General features: G+C 70.2%; 1 protein-coding gene across 1 annotated transcript in view; it reads left to right on the top strand.

Moving 5' to 3' along the window:
• Positions 1 to 9983, top strand: part of CELSR1 (cadherin EGF LAG seven-pass G-type receptor 1) — a 93092-nt gene extending 83109 nt beyond the window's left edge. The window contains 14 exon segments of the mRNA XM_036019754.1: positions 241 to 408; positions 561 to 687; positions 2190 to 2390; positions 3626 to 3800; positions 4099 to 4211; positions 4505 to 4584; positions 5453 to 5579; positions 6202 to 6327; positions 6748 to 6842; positions 7077 to 7180; positions 7326 to 7475; positions 7852 to 8088; positions 8491 to 8752; positions 9414 to 9983. Coding sequence (XP_035875647.1) covers positions 241 to 408; positions 561 to 687; positions 2190 to 2390; positions 3626 to 3800; positions 4099 to 4211; positions 4505 to 4584; positions 5453 to 5579; positions 6202 to 6327; positions 6748 to 6842; positions 7077 to 7180; positions 7326 to 7475; positions 7852 to 8088; positions 8491 to 8752; positions 9414 to 9438 — 1990 coding nt within the window. The 3' untranslated portion in view covers positions 9439 to 9983.
• The last annotated feature ends 4272 nt before the right edge of the window (positions 9984 to 14255 follow it).

Genomic DNA, 14255 nt, shown 5'->3' with positions numbered 1-14255 from the left:
CTCAAGTTCCGAAGCCCACCTCTGACTCAGAGGGGGCCGGGGGCCGCTCCCTGACTACACGCCCCGCCCGTGACAAAACCGGCATCGGGCCCCCCGCGCCCACTGCCCAGGCTCGCCCCCTGCGGGGCGTCCCTCCCGCAGAGACGTCTGTCCCAGCGTCCCCAGCGAGACCGCCCGCAGGTGTCCGTCCCACGAGGTCCGCTAAGGCCGTGGGCCGCTGTGCTCTCGTCCCCGCGGCAGGCTGCCCGGCCGGCCCGTCATCAACACGCCGGTGGTGAGCGCGGCGGTGTACAGCGAGGGCACGGCGCTGCCCAGCCCCCTGGAGCGGCCCGTGCGGGTGCGGTTCGCCCTGCTGGAGACCCAGGAGCGCACCAAGCCCGTCTGCGTGTTCTGGAACCACTCGCTCACGTGAGGCCCCAGACACCGCGGCGGCGGCGGCCGGTGACAGGGGTGCTGGGCTGGGCGCCGTGAGGGTCCCATGTGGCTCTGGAGGGGTGGGGGCAGGAGGCCCTGGGAGAGCCTGGCGGCGGAGGGAACCACCCCCCCCCTTTCCCCCGCAGCCCCGGGGGCACCGGAGGCTGGTCGGCCAAGGGCTGCGGGCTGCTGTCCAGGAACCGGACCCACGTCACCTGCCAGTGCACCCACACCGCCGGCTTCGCGGTGCTCATGGACGTCTCCAGGCGCGAGGTGGGTGGGCACCCAGGCCCCTGCGTCTCCCCCAGCCAGCCCCCCCAGCCGGCGGTGGCTTTCCTGCCACGTGCTGTGGCCAGACTCCGTGAGCGTGTCCGAAACAAAACCCCCAAAAGCGTCCTCAGGGAGAGAGACCGGGTTGTGAGTCAAAAGCCCGAGGTGGCAGGCCCTGACCCTCGGCCTGGAAAGAGGCCCCTGGGACACACGCCTCCCTTCGAAGCAGGGTCCCCGCAGCTGCTGCGTCCCCCGCTTCAGGTTTTAGGGAAGACGGGAGCCGGGCGGGGGGACCGTGGAGCCTCTCCCCTCCGCACGAGGCCCCACGAGGCAGAGGAAGCCGGCCGGGGCCACCCAGGAGTGCGATCATGGGGGGCACAGTGGTGCCGTCTGCCTGGGTGCCTGACGCTGGGGTCCAGGAGCCAGAGCAGGGGCCCGGTGACCGCAGTGCAGTCTCTTTCTCAGGCCTGGGTTTGTCCCCGGGGGCAAGGCTGTTGTCCCTCCCCTGGTCTCCCCGGTGTGCAGCCGCCCGAGTTTCTGCCGCCTCCTCGGGAGGGTGGAGCAGCCGTGAGCAGCTGCCACCCGGCCCCTGGGCCCCTGGGTGACAGGGAGAGACCCTGCCCTTGGCCTTGCCCGGGCAGAGGCGCATTCGAGCGGCCTCACCAGGTCCCGGCATTGCGGGGGACGGGGGTCAGTCATTCGTGGTCTTGGTCCCTGTGGGACTGGGGGTTTCCCCGGCCAGGGAGCTGGGCAGGGCCGGGAGCGGACTCATGGGCCGAGGAAGCTGAGCTCCAGGTGGGAGAGAGAGAAGCAGTGGGGACCACGGCTCCCGAGCACCCCGGGGCCTCCAAGCCACTGTCTCTGAACGCCCGCAGCCGTGGGGGAGCCCCAGGACCAGGGTCCCCCGAGGTAGCTGCAGGCCTAGCGCCACCCAGGCATCCCCTGCTCAGAACTCCACGAGTTTAGGACACACTTTCCGGAAGTTTCCAGAGAATGGGAACTTCCTGTGTCCCGAATGCCGGAACTCCACAGGGCACCGCGTCCTGGACAAGGGAGACATTTGGGGAAGCGAGGGAGAAGGGGGCAGCCCCCAGCCGCCGCGGCCCACCCACCTCTGGGGTAAACTGAGTCTGTGTGGGAGGGCTCGTCCCTCGAGGGTTCAGTGGGGGCAGACCCAGCCTCCCCCGACGGCAGGGCTGATGGGCGAGGTTTTTCTTGTCGTTTATTTTTATTGTGGAGAGACTGCGAGACATAAAACTCAGCGTCCCAGCCACGTTTTGGTGTGTGCAGGTCGGGGGCATTCAGCCAATTTGTGGATAGCAGGGTGGCCGCCACCACCACCTGCCCCGGGTCTTGGGCATCGGCCGCCCCGCCCACCTGGCTTGGTCCTGCCGGGGGTTCCCACCCGCGCCCCCCGGGGCTCCTGCCCCAGGGAGTCCGTCTCCTGTGAAGGCGCCCTCAGAGCACGGCCCTCACACTCCTGTCTCCCGCCCGCCTGCCCGCAGCACGGAGAGGTCCTGCCCCTGAAGATTGTCACCTACGCGGCCGTGTCCCTGTCCCTGGCCGCCCTGCTGGTGGCCTTCGTCCTCCTGGCACTGGCGCGGACGCTGCGCTCCAACCTGCACAGCGCCCACCGGAACCTCATCGCCGCGCTCTTCCTCTCGCAGCTGGTCTTCGTGGTCGGGGTCACCCAGACGGCAAACCCGGTGAGGGCCCCCCCCCACGGCCCCCCGCCCGGGCCCCACGTGCCCTCGGAGGCCGGAGCGGAGAAGGCCCTGGGTTCTGACCGGTTTCCTGTGCTGGCCTCCCCGTCTGGGCGAGAGGCGGTCCGGCTCCCGGGTGCCCGGCAGGCTCCCGGGGTTTCCACACACTGGCGTCCTGTCTGTGTTCTGCCGCTGGAGAGGGGCGTGCACGCCGGGCCACAGTCTGTGTCCGTGGCTCTGTTAAGTGGCGAAGTGTTGTATCGCTAACACGTCTCTTTTAAAAGAGAAGTGGGTTTACGGATTTGTTCTCCACGTTGCTTAAGGCCACAGGCCACCCCCCTCCTCCCGACCGATCCTCCCTCCCTGAGCCAAGGGCGTCTGGTGCACACGGGGGAGCAGGGGTGCCTGGTGCGGGGTTCGACCACCCGGGCTCACTCTCCGCCCCGCCCCGAGCTGACCGCAGCCTCCCCGTGTCCGGGCCGCGTCCGGTGTCTGAGGCGGTGACCTGCCCCTCGGTCTCTCCCCTGCTCGCCCCCCGCCCCGGCTGTGTTTCGTGAATGTCACTCCACGGTGGTCCCTTGGCCACCTCCGGGTCCGGGATTTCGTTTCCAGGGAGAGCGTGGCCTGTTGAGGTTGGTGTGGCAGCAGGGGCCACTCGGGCTCCCTATGAGATGGCTCTGTGGGGCCCCCACGGGGCAGCCTGGCCTGGCTCCCTGTGGGTCACAGCGGCCCTGTCTCCGTTCCTGCCCTCCTGTGTCTGTGGGTCTCCGAGTGTCTCCTGGGTGCAGACCCCGAGACCTGGGGGTGGGGCTCAGGGGACGGCAGCAGGGACTGGAGACATGCCCGCCTGAGGGTCAGGGGTGGCCGCCAAGGCCACGGCCGTGGTCTGGGGCCCTCCGTCTGAGCAGACCCCTCCGCAGCATTCGACTTCAGACTAAATGCCCACGTGACCATTGGAACCGTGACGGGAAAGTGGGGGCTTCCAGCTCCTGCTGAGGTCACGGAGGCCCCGCCTCCCGCGCGTCCCCGGGTGGGCTGCGGAGGGACCCTGTTCCGCACGGGGAGCCCGAGACGCTGCTGAGACTGGTGGCACTCGGCCACTGTCGGGCGGACCTAACACAGAAGACTATTAACTCGGCAATACCCCCGCTCAGGCCCCCAGACCGCCCCCCCCCGTGGCCCCGTGGCCGCCCCGCGCCCCGGCCCTCGGCCCGCGCTGACGGCCCCTGTCCCCGCAGTTCCTGTGCACGGTGATCGCCATTGCCCTGCACTACGTGTCCATGAGCGCCTTCGCCTGGACCCTCGTGGAGAGCCTGCACGTGTACCGCATGCTCACCGAGCCGCGCAACATCGACGCCGGGCCCATGCGCTTCTACTACGTGGTGGGCTGGGGCGTCCCGGCCATCGTCACCGGTGAGGGCGCACGGGGCAGCCCCCCCCCCACCCCGGGGTGGGGCCGGGAGCCCACCACCAGGGGCCTGTGTTAGACGAGCCAGCGCCCCCAGGCCCGGGCAGGAGCGCTCTCCGGCCTCCCCGTCCCGTCTGCCCCTGGCTCAGCCCTCCCGGCCCGTCCGCCTGAGGGCGACTGTGGGGCCCCAGGCCCTGCCTGTGTGGGGTGGGGTGGGGTGGGGTGGGGTGGGGCGGGGCGGGGCGGGGGCGTCCGCTGTGGGCCTGCCCACCCTGACTGTCCTCACCCCTCTCCCTCGGCCAGGCCTCGCAGTGGGCCTGGACCCCCAGGGCTACGGGAACCCTGACTTCTGCTGGCTGTCCCTCCGAGATACCTTGATCTGGAGCTTTGCCGGGCCCATCGGGACGGTCGTAGCTGTGAGTACGGTGGTGGGGCCCCAAGGGCGCGGGGAGCCGGCTGCTCTGAGGGGCGGGGGCGGGGGCGGGGGCGGGGGCAGGGGCAGGAAGGGCTGACGTCCCCCTGTCCGGGCGTCGTCCTCACACCCGTGGGTCCCCACCTGCGTGAGACGCCGGTATCAAGCCCCAGGGGTCCCGGGTGGGCAGGCGGGCAGGCGGGCGTGGGACAGGGCGGAAACCCTCGGTGGCGGTGTCTGCCGAGCGGGTCTGTTGTGACAACACAGACGAGCGGGTCCCGACTGTTTGCTTTCCAGGTCAACACGGTCCTGTTTGTGCTGTCAGCCAGAGTGTCCTGCCGGGGGAAGCGCCACTGCTACGAGAGGAGGGGGGTCGTGTGAGTCGGTGCTGATGCTGATGCTGATGGGGGGCGGGGGGCCCGAGGGGAGGAGCCCTGGGCAGGGCCTGGCCCTCCCGCAGGAGCCAGGCCCCTGGCTGCTCCCAGGCCCACTGCAGCCACTGGCACAGCCCGTCCAGGGGACCGAGGTCGGCCGGACAGCGGGGCCGACAGGCCACCGTGGTTGGGGAGGTGGCCGTGTCTGGACGCCATCGGGGTGGAGTGGCGTTGGGTCTGAGTGGTGTGCGGGCCCTGGGAGGGGACCAGGCCAGGCCTGGGGGCACACTGGGGTGCAGGGGTGTGCCGGAGGGAGGGTCGCCGCTGAGGGCGGGGGGGGGGGGGGCTTTAGTGGTGGCCCCTGGGCCGTGTCTGTCTCACCTGGGATGGCGTGGCCGGGGCGACGGCAGCGGGTGGGCAGGGGAGCCGGGGTGACACTGCAGCCCCAGGGAGGAAGGAGGCCGCTCCCAGCAGGATGGGGGCCCAGCACAGGGGAACCTGCAGTGCTCTGGGGGCGGGGGGGGGGGGGGCCGGCTCACAAAAACAGCCTCGGAGGGTCGGGCAGGGCGGCAGGAGAGCTGGGCGAGGAGCCCTGGACCCCAGAGAGGCTCAGGGAGACTAGGAAGGGTGCCCCATGGGTGGGTGCCAGAGCCGGGGGGCGGGAGGAGGGGTGGCCCACAGCAGGGGTGCCATTCCTCAGAGAAGAGAGGTTCAGGGGAGGGACAGCCAGCAGGCGGGTGGGCGGGTGGGCGGGGGGACAGATGGGTGGACGGGCGGACGAGTGGGTGGCTGGACTGGCGAGCGGCTGGCGGGGTGGGAGGAGGGCTGGAATGAGGCTGGTGCCCGCCCCCCCCCCCCCCCCCCCCCGCAGCTCCCTGCTGAGGACCTCCTTCCTGCTGCTGCTGCTCGTCAGCGCCACCTGGCTGCTGGGGCTGCTGGCCGTGAACAGCGACGTGCTGGCCTTCCACTACCTCTTCGCCATCTGCAGCTGCCTGCAGGTGGGCGGCTGGGGGGGGGGGGGCAGCCCCGGGGGTCAGGGGAGGTCCTGGGTTGCCGAGGCCCCTTTCTCTCTGAAAGGCCTGGACCCCACGGGGCCGGGAGGGTTCCCAGGGAAATCCCGGCCCAGCGTGCAGGCTGCGTCCCGGCTCTCGGGACAGGTGGGCCGCTGCGCGGCTGTGGTTCCGGGGCCGACGCAGTGCGTTCAGGCCGCAGCACCCGGTCCCGCCACCGGAGGAGCCCTTCGTCCCAGACGCGCCCTGCCCAGAGCCATCTGTCCAGCCCTTCCTTGCCTCCCCCTGCCCCTACCCAGTGTTGCTGGGGCTCGGCCAGCGCAGGGTGTCCCCTCCCCACGCGTAAATCCCACGTGTGTCCCCAGGGCGGGGCTGGCCACTGACCGTTCACACCAAGGGCTCCCCAGGAAGGTGGTCAGAAGTGACATGGGGGACTCCGGGGGCTCCCGCAGCCTGGGATGGGCCCTCCCGTCCCCGAATGCTAACCACCCTGGCAGGCCCCCGGGGAAGCAGGGCCCCTGCAGGGGGAGGCCGAGCCCCGGGGCCCTGCCGGCCAGACCCCGCTGGCCGCTTTCCTGACCTGGCCCCCCCCACCCCCCCACCCCCCCAGGGCCTTTTCGTCCTCCTGTTCCACTGCGTGCTCAACAGGGAGGTCCGCAAGCACCTGAAGGGGGCGCTGTCCGGGAAAAAGCCTCACCCGGACGACTCGGCCGCCACCAGGGCCACCCTGCTGACGGTAGGGGCGCCCGGGGCCCCCCCCCTCCCCCATGCAGGCCTGGGGGCCAGGCTGCGCCGCTCACCAGGGGTCTTTGTGGGGGTCCGGGGGGAGACACAGCTCCGAGCTGTCTGTGCCCCTCTCAAAGGGCTGGGCTGTCCCCGGAGCGTGGCGTCAGCCTGATCAGATGGGGGCTGTCACGGTCACAGTCCGCTCTTCAAGGTCTCAGGAGGACAGGGCCCAGCGGGCCAGGGCTCCGACCGGAGGCAGTGGCTGAGGGTGGGAGGCGCCCCCCCCCGGCTGCGGCACGGCCCCTGCTTCTGCACCCGGCGGGGCACTGCCAGGGTCCCGGCCCTGGGGCTTGCTGCTTTGGGGACAGGGCCACCCTCTGCCCTGGGGGTCCCGGCTCACCAATGACCACGCCCCTCCCTCACCCTCCAGCGCTCCCTCAACTGCCACACCACCTACAGCGAGGAGCCGCACCTGCTGCGGACGGCCCTGGGCGAGTCCACCGCCTCGCTGGACAGCACTGTCAGGTGGGGCCCGGGCGTCGCCCTCGCTGCCCCTCGGGTGGGGGTGGGGGGGTCCCAGCCCTGGTCGCCTGCGCCCTGCTGTTCTAGCTCACGAGTGCTTCCCAGTGCGCTCAGAGAACCTTCCAGAGCCCACGTGGCCGTCCTGGCAGGTTCAGCAGGTGTTTGGTGAAGTTGGGGGCGACAGCTCGCAGCCCCTATGGGCAGGGGTGCTGAGCCCCCCCTCCCTGACCCCCCTAGGGATGAAGCTGGCCAGAAGCTGAGCGTGACCTCCGGCCCCGCGAGGGGCGGCCCCCGGGAGCCAGACTCGTCCTTCCCCCCCAGGAGCACCAAGAAGCCCCACGGTGCGTGTGCCCCGGGGGTGGCCCCTGTCAGCCCAATGCCGCCTCCCCAGACTGCAGCCCAATGCGCGGAACCGGGAGTCCCTGCTCTGCCGCAGGCAGGAAGCCCCACCCCCTGGCCTGAGCCCCGCCCCCCTGCCGCCCGCAGGCCAGGACTCGGACTCCGACAGCGAGCTGTCCCTGGACGAGCAAAGCAGCTCCTACGCCTCCTCACGCTCGTCGGACAGCGAGGACGACGGGGTGGAGGCCGAGGACAAGTGGGACCCGGCCGGGGGCCCTGTCCACAGCACCCCCAAAGGTGAGAGGGCGGGCACCGCAGGCGAGGCCTGTCCCCCAGGACGGGATGGGGGGCGGCGCAGCGGAGGTCGGAGGCCCTCCCCGTGGCCACCGAGTGCAGGCGGGCAGTCTTCGGGCCTCTCTGGGGGCTCTCACTGCCAAGACCCACCGAGTGGCCGGGGTGGGGGAGCCCCCAGAGGCGCCAGGGGTTGGGTGCAGTGGGGGATTGGGGCCACACCCCACTGTCAGGGCCTCCCTGTCTGAGCCTGGTCCCCCCCCCCCCCAGGGCTCGGGCTGCTCAGGGCGCACGCTCCCGGGCACAGGGACGGCCGGGAACTTCTCTGAGCGCCGGGCCTCCCTGCCCGCTGACGGTGGCCCTTGTGCTCCTTGTGCCACAGCGGACGCCGCGCCCAACCACGTCCCTCCCGACTGGCCGGACGGGAGCCTGGGGGGCAGTGACAGTGAGGAGCCCGGCGAGAAGCCGCCCCTGAAGGTGGAGACCAAGGTCAGCGTGGAGCTCCACCTGGACCAGCAGGGCAACCACTGCCGCGAGCGCCCCCCTGACGGGGAGAGCGGCGGCGGCCCACCCAGGCCTGCGGGCGCGCCCCCCACGCAGCCCCCGGAGCAGAGAAAAGGTGCCTCTGGGCGGCCAGGGCCCGCTGTCCCGAAAGCCCCTGGTCCTGGGAGCGGGGGCGTGGCTTGCTGGATGGGTGGGGCCTGTGGGTGGGGCCTGATAGGAGGAGGGCCTTGCTGGATGGGGTGGGGCCAGGCGGGTCGGGGCGGGGCCTGCTGGATGTGGTTGGGGTAAGGTGGGTGGGACAGAGGCGAGTCCTGGGCACAGGGTTGGGGCCCTGGCAGGCAGGAGTGGCCACCTGGGCTCACCACGTGGGGCTGAGACTCAGGGAGGGAGGCCCAGTGGGGGCGCAGGGCTTCCGGGGACCCCCAGGAATCGTCCCCTGCCCCAGCCCCCCACCACCAAGTCCGCCGCAGTCCGCGGGTCAGCCTGACCGTCCCCCTCTCCATGCCCCGCCTCCCAGGCATCTTGAAGAACAAAGTCACCTACCCGCCGCCGCTGACGGAGAAGACCCTGAAGTCGCGGCTCCGGGAGAAGCTGGCCGAGTGCGAGCAGAGCCCCGCGTCCTCGCGCTCGTCCTCCCTGGGCTCCAGCGACGGCGTGCACGGCCCCGACGGCGCCATCACCGTCAAGACCCCGCGGCGGGAGCCCGGGCGCGAGCACCTCAACGGGGTGGCCATGAACGTGCGCGCCGGGAGCGCCCCGGCCCACGGCTCGGACTCAGAGTGAGTAGCAGCGGGACGGCCGCCAGCCAGCCTTCCCTTTGCGCGCCGTCCAGGGTCAGCGGTCAGCGGCCCGAACGTGTGGCTGAGACCCAGGAGCCCAGGCACAGGGGCCCAGGGGGCGCCTGGGGGGCGGGGCTATCTCGGTGGGAGGGGCCCCAGCCACGGGCCCCAGTGCGGGTCCAGGAACTGACCAGAGGTGGGCGGACTTCCTGCCCTGGGCGGCTGGGGTGGTGACTGCCCCCTTTTACGGTCGAGGGGACTGAGGTTCAGGGGGTGACAGGCTGCACACCAGCCTGCTGACCTGTCCCCTCGGCCCCTCCCTCCTACAGACCCTGAGGGCGGGGCGGAAGGGGCGTCTTCCAAGCGATTGAAACGCGAGTTTGGGTGTTGACGCCAGAGCTGTGGTGCCAGGCTGGCTCCGTGGGCGCTCAGACGGGCCCTGGCGGTCGGGGTGCAGGCCCGGCCACCCCTGTCCGGCCTCCTGCCCGGGGAGCTGTCCGCGCACGGGCTTGCACTCCCAGGGGCCCCCGGGGAGCCCCGTCCCTGGAGTGGGGGGTGCTGCCCTTACGTGACGTGGGACCTGGCCCCGCCCTGGGCTTCCTGGGGGCAGAGGCCACCCTGCTGACCCCCCACCTGCCTGGTGGCTTCTTCCCACGCGCAGAGGCAGTAACGAAACTTCAATTTGAACCATCAGGAAACCGTGAGACCGGCCCTCACCTCCGCCCAGGCCTCTGGGCTGCGTCGTGGCGCCCTTGGACGGCGGGGCCCGAGGGGCCGCTGCTGGGACAGTGAAGCGGGCCCTGGGGGTCTCTGACGTGGCAGCCCCAGGCCTGGCCCCTGGGCCACTGCAGGGGCTCGGGGCCATCGAGCCTGTGACAAATGCCAAAGGCCACAGGGCACGAGGAGGCGTGGACTCCCGGGCCGGCACGGCTGTTTCCTCGGACTGCGGACGGAGCCAAAGCCGTGCGCCGGCCTCACCAGGGGAGGGCTCAGCACCAGAGCCGGCGGGGCCGAGTTGGCCGTGCATGCGAGGGACCACCAGGCGGGGCTTGCTGGGGTATGGGGACACCAGGCACAGACGGAGGAGCAGAGCCCGGCCACCCGCCCGCCCATGTGGGCACCTCCCTGCAGTTGGGGCCCCCGGCCAGCAGGCTGCGCTGAGCAGCCCGCTAGGAAGGCACGCCTTGTCTTAAAGCAGGTCGTGTGCCCCCTGTGGAGCAGGCGTAGTAGGTGCTTTTGTGGGTCCGACGGGACTGTGAGAAGGCGGAAACCCGTCTGCATTTTGTGTCTGTACTGACAGCGGGTGCCGGGGGGCCCGTGCAGTGGTATCGTGGGGTCATCTGCACAGGGCAGGGGGCATGGTGGTCCTTGAACTTGCCGTGCGAGGATGCGTCTGGTGCCCCAGCAAATCCAGGGCAGGGGTGTCAGGAAAGAAACTGGACCGAGGCCACAGGCAGAGGTCCCTCGGCCGCCTCCCCCGAAGAGCAAGGAGCCTCAGGCGTCACCCACGCAGCCCGAGTTCGCCGAGCGTCTGTGGCTGGGGGGCCGCCGTGGATCCCAGATGGGGTGCTCCGGCCGGGGCAGGACTCTCGGAGCCCCGCTGCCAAGGGCGGCGTGGAGTGCAGGCGTCACACAGCCGGGACCCTCCCACCGGGCCTCCCCTGGCTGCGCCCCTCACTCGGCCTCCCTGGCCCCCGCCCAGGGCCCGGTTCTGCAGGCGGGGGACTCCATAGGCACTCTGCTCCCGACCGCGGTGGCATTTCAAACCGTGCACACACGTCCCTGATTCAGAGGGAGGGACGAGGCCTTCCAGGACGTCACAGTCCTCCCTGCCAAGCCCTCAGCTCCGTGAGATGCCAAGGCTCTCCAGGCAGCCTGGGCCCCCACCCCCCCAGTCTGACCAATTACTTCATTTCGCTTCAAACGGCCAATTGTGCAGTGGGACAAAGCCGCCGCCCCCCCCCTCGGTGGTTGCTGAGCTGTTTCTGGAAACGAACGCCAAGGGGCAGCTGTGACCGTCCCGCGGTGGGCAGGCGCCCAGCGTGGCCCCGGGGGCTGTGGAACGGGGCCCGGAGTCCTTCAGACACGTTCTATTCCAGTGTTTTCTTTGTGGTTCAAGTCAGGTGCCCAAATACACGGCCAGCTGCTTCCAGTGGGAGCCCCCCCCCCGTCGGGAGGGAAGCCCAGGGAAATGCGGAGAGCCCGGCCCCGCCCCCGCCCCCACGCTAGTCTGACGAGAACGTGAGCGGGTCCCGGGCCGTGTGAGTGGACACACGTGCAGAGCACAGGTGAAACCAGCCCCGGTCTCCTGCCCCCGTGGACCACACACGTGCCCGGGCAGGTGCGGGGCCTTCCGCAGACGGGACGGCGGTGCCTCCTGTTCGCCGCCCGTGGGGCGTTTCCTGAGTACCGGCAGGTTTTCGTGTGTTTGCGTCTTTGAACTCTCCGTTTCCGTGGGTTGTGCCTCTTGGGGTGTAGTTTTTCATTCGATAGAATTGTTACCAAAAAAGAAACAGCGGTCGGTTTCATGAAGACAGGAAAGATGTAAACCTATTTTTGTGACAAGACTCTAAGAGCTCAGACACTGGAGGATTTTTTTTTGTTTTTTTTAAGAAAATGTATATTTATTAATGTTCAGAACACTGGAATTACATCACGAATGAGAAAAATGTCTACAATAAATTAAGATTTTTTCAATCTGTGCCTCTGCTGGACTGGTCTCCCCCCGCACCCGCACCCCCACCCCAGGGCCGCCGTGGACGGGACCGAGCAGGGTGCTGACGGCAGGCCCGGGGGCGCAGGGCCTGGGCGGGAACCCGGTTCATGCTCCCCCCCCGGGGGTTCCTGGGGACTCTGAATGTGCACCCCTCACCCAGCTGGGGAATGCTGCCCAGTGCTTTTATTTCGGTGTTTTCCCCTGCACCTCTGTCCTGTCCTTGCGGGTGTCAGTGACAACTGTCAGACCACTGGTCCTGCCTCCCCACCCTTGGGCTCTTCTCATCTGTTTTTCTGTTTCTCCATCTTTTTTTAAAAAGATTTATTTTCAGAGGAGAAGGGGAGGAGAAGGGAAGGAGAAAGAGGGATTGAAACATCAATGTGTGGTGGCCTCTCCCACGCCCCCCTACCGGGGGACCTGGCCCATAACCCCGGCAGGTGCCCAGACTGGGAATGGAACCGGTGACCCTTTGGTTCACAGGCCGGTGGGTGCTCCATCCACCGAGCCACGCCAGCGAGGCCCTGCCTTTCAGACTGTTCTCACTCCTGGTAACCCATCTGCGTGTTCACTGGCGCGTCCCTCCGCCCCTCTGCTCTGCTGAGCCCACCCGGAATATTGGACTTCAGCCGTCGACAGCCTGAGTCCTGAGACCCCCGCCGGGCTCCCCGGCCGAGGACGCCCAGCTCTCCTCGCGGTTCCGGAGCGTCCGCCCGCCTGTGCGGCGTGGGCCCGGCCCCAACAGCCGCTCTCACGTCTGACAACCTAATGCACGCCTGGGTCTCCCGGGGGTGGGAACCCGGCGCCCCCTCGCTTGGCTTCTTCCCGGCTCCTCGTTCGCCGCCTGACCCCGGAGCGGGCCCTCAGCCGGCACCATGAACACCATGGGACTCGGTCCTTGGAGCCCTGCGGCAGGTGCCATCGCTCTGCTCACGGCAGCAGCGAACCACCGGTGGGTTAGGACCGCGGGCCCGGCCGGCCTGCCATGCACCAGGTCTGGGACGGCGGGGGAGAGGAGGGTCGTTTCCGGTCATGGTTTGAGTTTCAAAGCCTCAAAGTCTTATAAGCTGCTCCGCACGCCCCAGCCCGGGGGTAAGCCAGCGCACACGGAAACCAGGGGGCCCACCCCTGCAGCCGCCCCGCCCCCCGGGGCTTCCCTCGTGCACGCCCGAGGCCCCGTCTGGGCCCGTGGCCCCCAGGTGGGGCTCCTCTGGAGTCCTGGCCACCTGCGCCGACACCCACTCTACTCCCCCCAGCTGGGGCCGGCTCGGGGGATTAGAGCAAAGAGAAAAACCTGGGTCCCCCCACTGAACAGCCTACAGGGCCCCCTTTCCCCAGGCCTCTCGTGGGGGCCCCCCCCCGGATGCTGCCCTCACAGCCCCAGAATCTGGGAACAAGAAAAAGGGACCCCCCCACCCACAGATCACTGAAGTTCTGCTTTTCCCTCACCACCTGCTGACGCTCGCTCAGCAGTGAGCGGGGCCGGCTAGCTCTCACCCCCGAAGCCCTGCTCGCCGGGAAGACGTGGACAGACTGGGCGGGGGGGGGTGGGCCTGGCAGAGGGGGCGCATCAGCCGGGCTGGGCGTCCCTGTGTGGACACAGTGCACCCACCGCCTCAGACAGGGCCACTGCGGACGAGTGGGACCCAGACCGAGCCAGACCCCGTAACTCGGTCCGCACACGGGCACCATGCCGAGCCCCGCCACCCCGGAAACAGCCCGGCCCCCGGCCCGGCTGCAGGGGTGCCGGCTGCCTCCGCGGTCCCAGCTGTGGCCTACTGCCCCCCCCCCGCCCCGCAGACCAGGGTCATGGAGACACCTGGGCTCGCTCTGGGGCCGTGGGCGCGGGCAGAAGACAGGCCGGGGCTCGGCGCTGGCGGGGGGCCGGGGAAGGGCCTTCCGGGTGCAGCCCCAGGGCCCACCTCCTGGAGAACACTCCGGAAACGGGGCAGGGTGCAGGGCGACCCCCTCTCCGCATCAGCTCTGAACCAGAGTGCCCCCCCATCTCCCTCCCTGCTCACACCAGTGGGTGCCAGGAGGTGGTGGCGTGGCAGCCGAGGGGCCTGGGTCCCACTTTCGGCCCCAGCCCCTCCAGCCTGCCCAGGGTCTCCCGAAGGTCACCTGCAGGCCCAGCTCAGGAGCTGCAGGCCCCAGCGACACTCTTGGCCCGACGGCGCCCTCTGGCGGACAGCAGCTGCTAACGCTCCCTGAGTGGGGTCCGGTCAGCCGTCTGGGGGAGCAAGGTGCGAGGTGCCCAGCAGAGTGGGCGGCACTGCCGGCTGAGAGGCTGCCCGGCACCAGCCACGAGGGGGGCCCGGAGGGCCTGGGGGCGGTGGCAGGCCTGGGCCCCTCCTTCCACCGTGATCCGCTGGCTGGCCCGGCAGGCTGGAGGCAGAGCCCTCCGAGGCTGGAAGGGCACCCCCCCTCCCGCTCCCATGCCCGTGGCTCTGAGGTTGGCCATGCAGAGTGGGGTGGGCACCCTGGAGGCTCCCGGACAGGGGCAGCCGCTCAGACCTCCGTTCCCAGGGCGGCGAGCCGGGAAACCCAAGCCCGGGCGGCGCCCTGGGCCCCACGCTGGCGGAACAAAGGCAGCGTTTGAGTCCCAGCCTGCACGCCGGCGGACGGTCCCCGGGGACCGGGGCCACTGCTGGCCGCCCAATCCCCACCGCCCAGCACGCTGTGGAAAGTGGACGCCAAGCTGTGCCTGCTCCCCGCCCAGCAGCAGGCTGTGGGGCTGCGGCAGCCTGAGCCCTGCCCTCGGCCGCCCCGGCCGTCCTCACCAGGAGCGCC

This window comes from Phyllostomus discolor, chromosome 2 (genome assembly GCF_004126475.2).
Source record: "Phyllostomus discolor isolate MPI-MPIP mPhyDis1 chromosome 2, mPhyDis1.pri.v3, whole genome shotgun sequence".
Taxonomy (NCBI): domain Eukaryota; kingdom Metazoa; phylum Chordata; class Mammalia; order Chiroptera; family Phyllostomidae; genus Phyllostomus; species Phyllostomus discolor.
The sequence above is the reverse complement of the archived record's forward strand: the minus strand, read 5'-3'. Positions and strand labels throughout refer to the sequence as shown.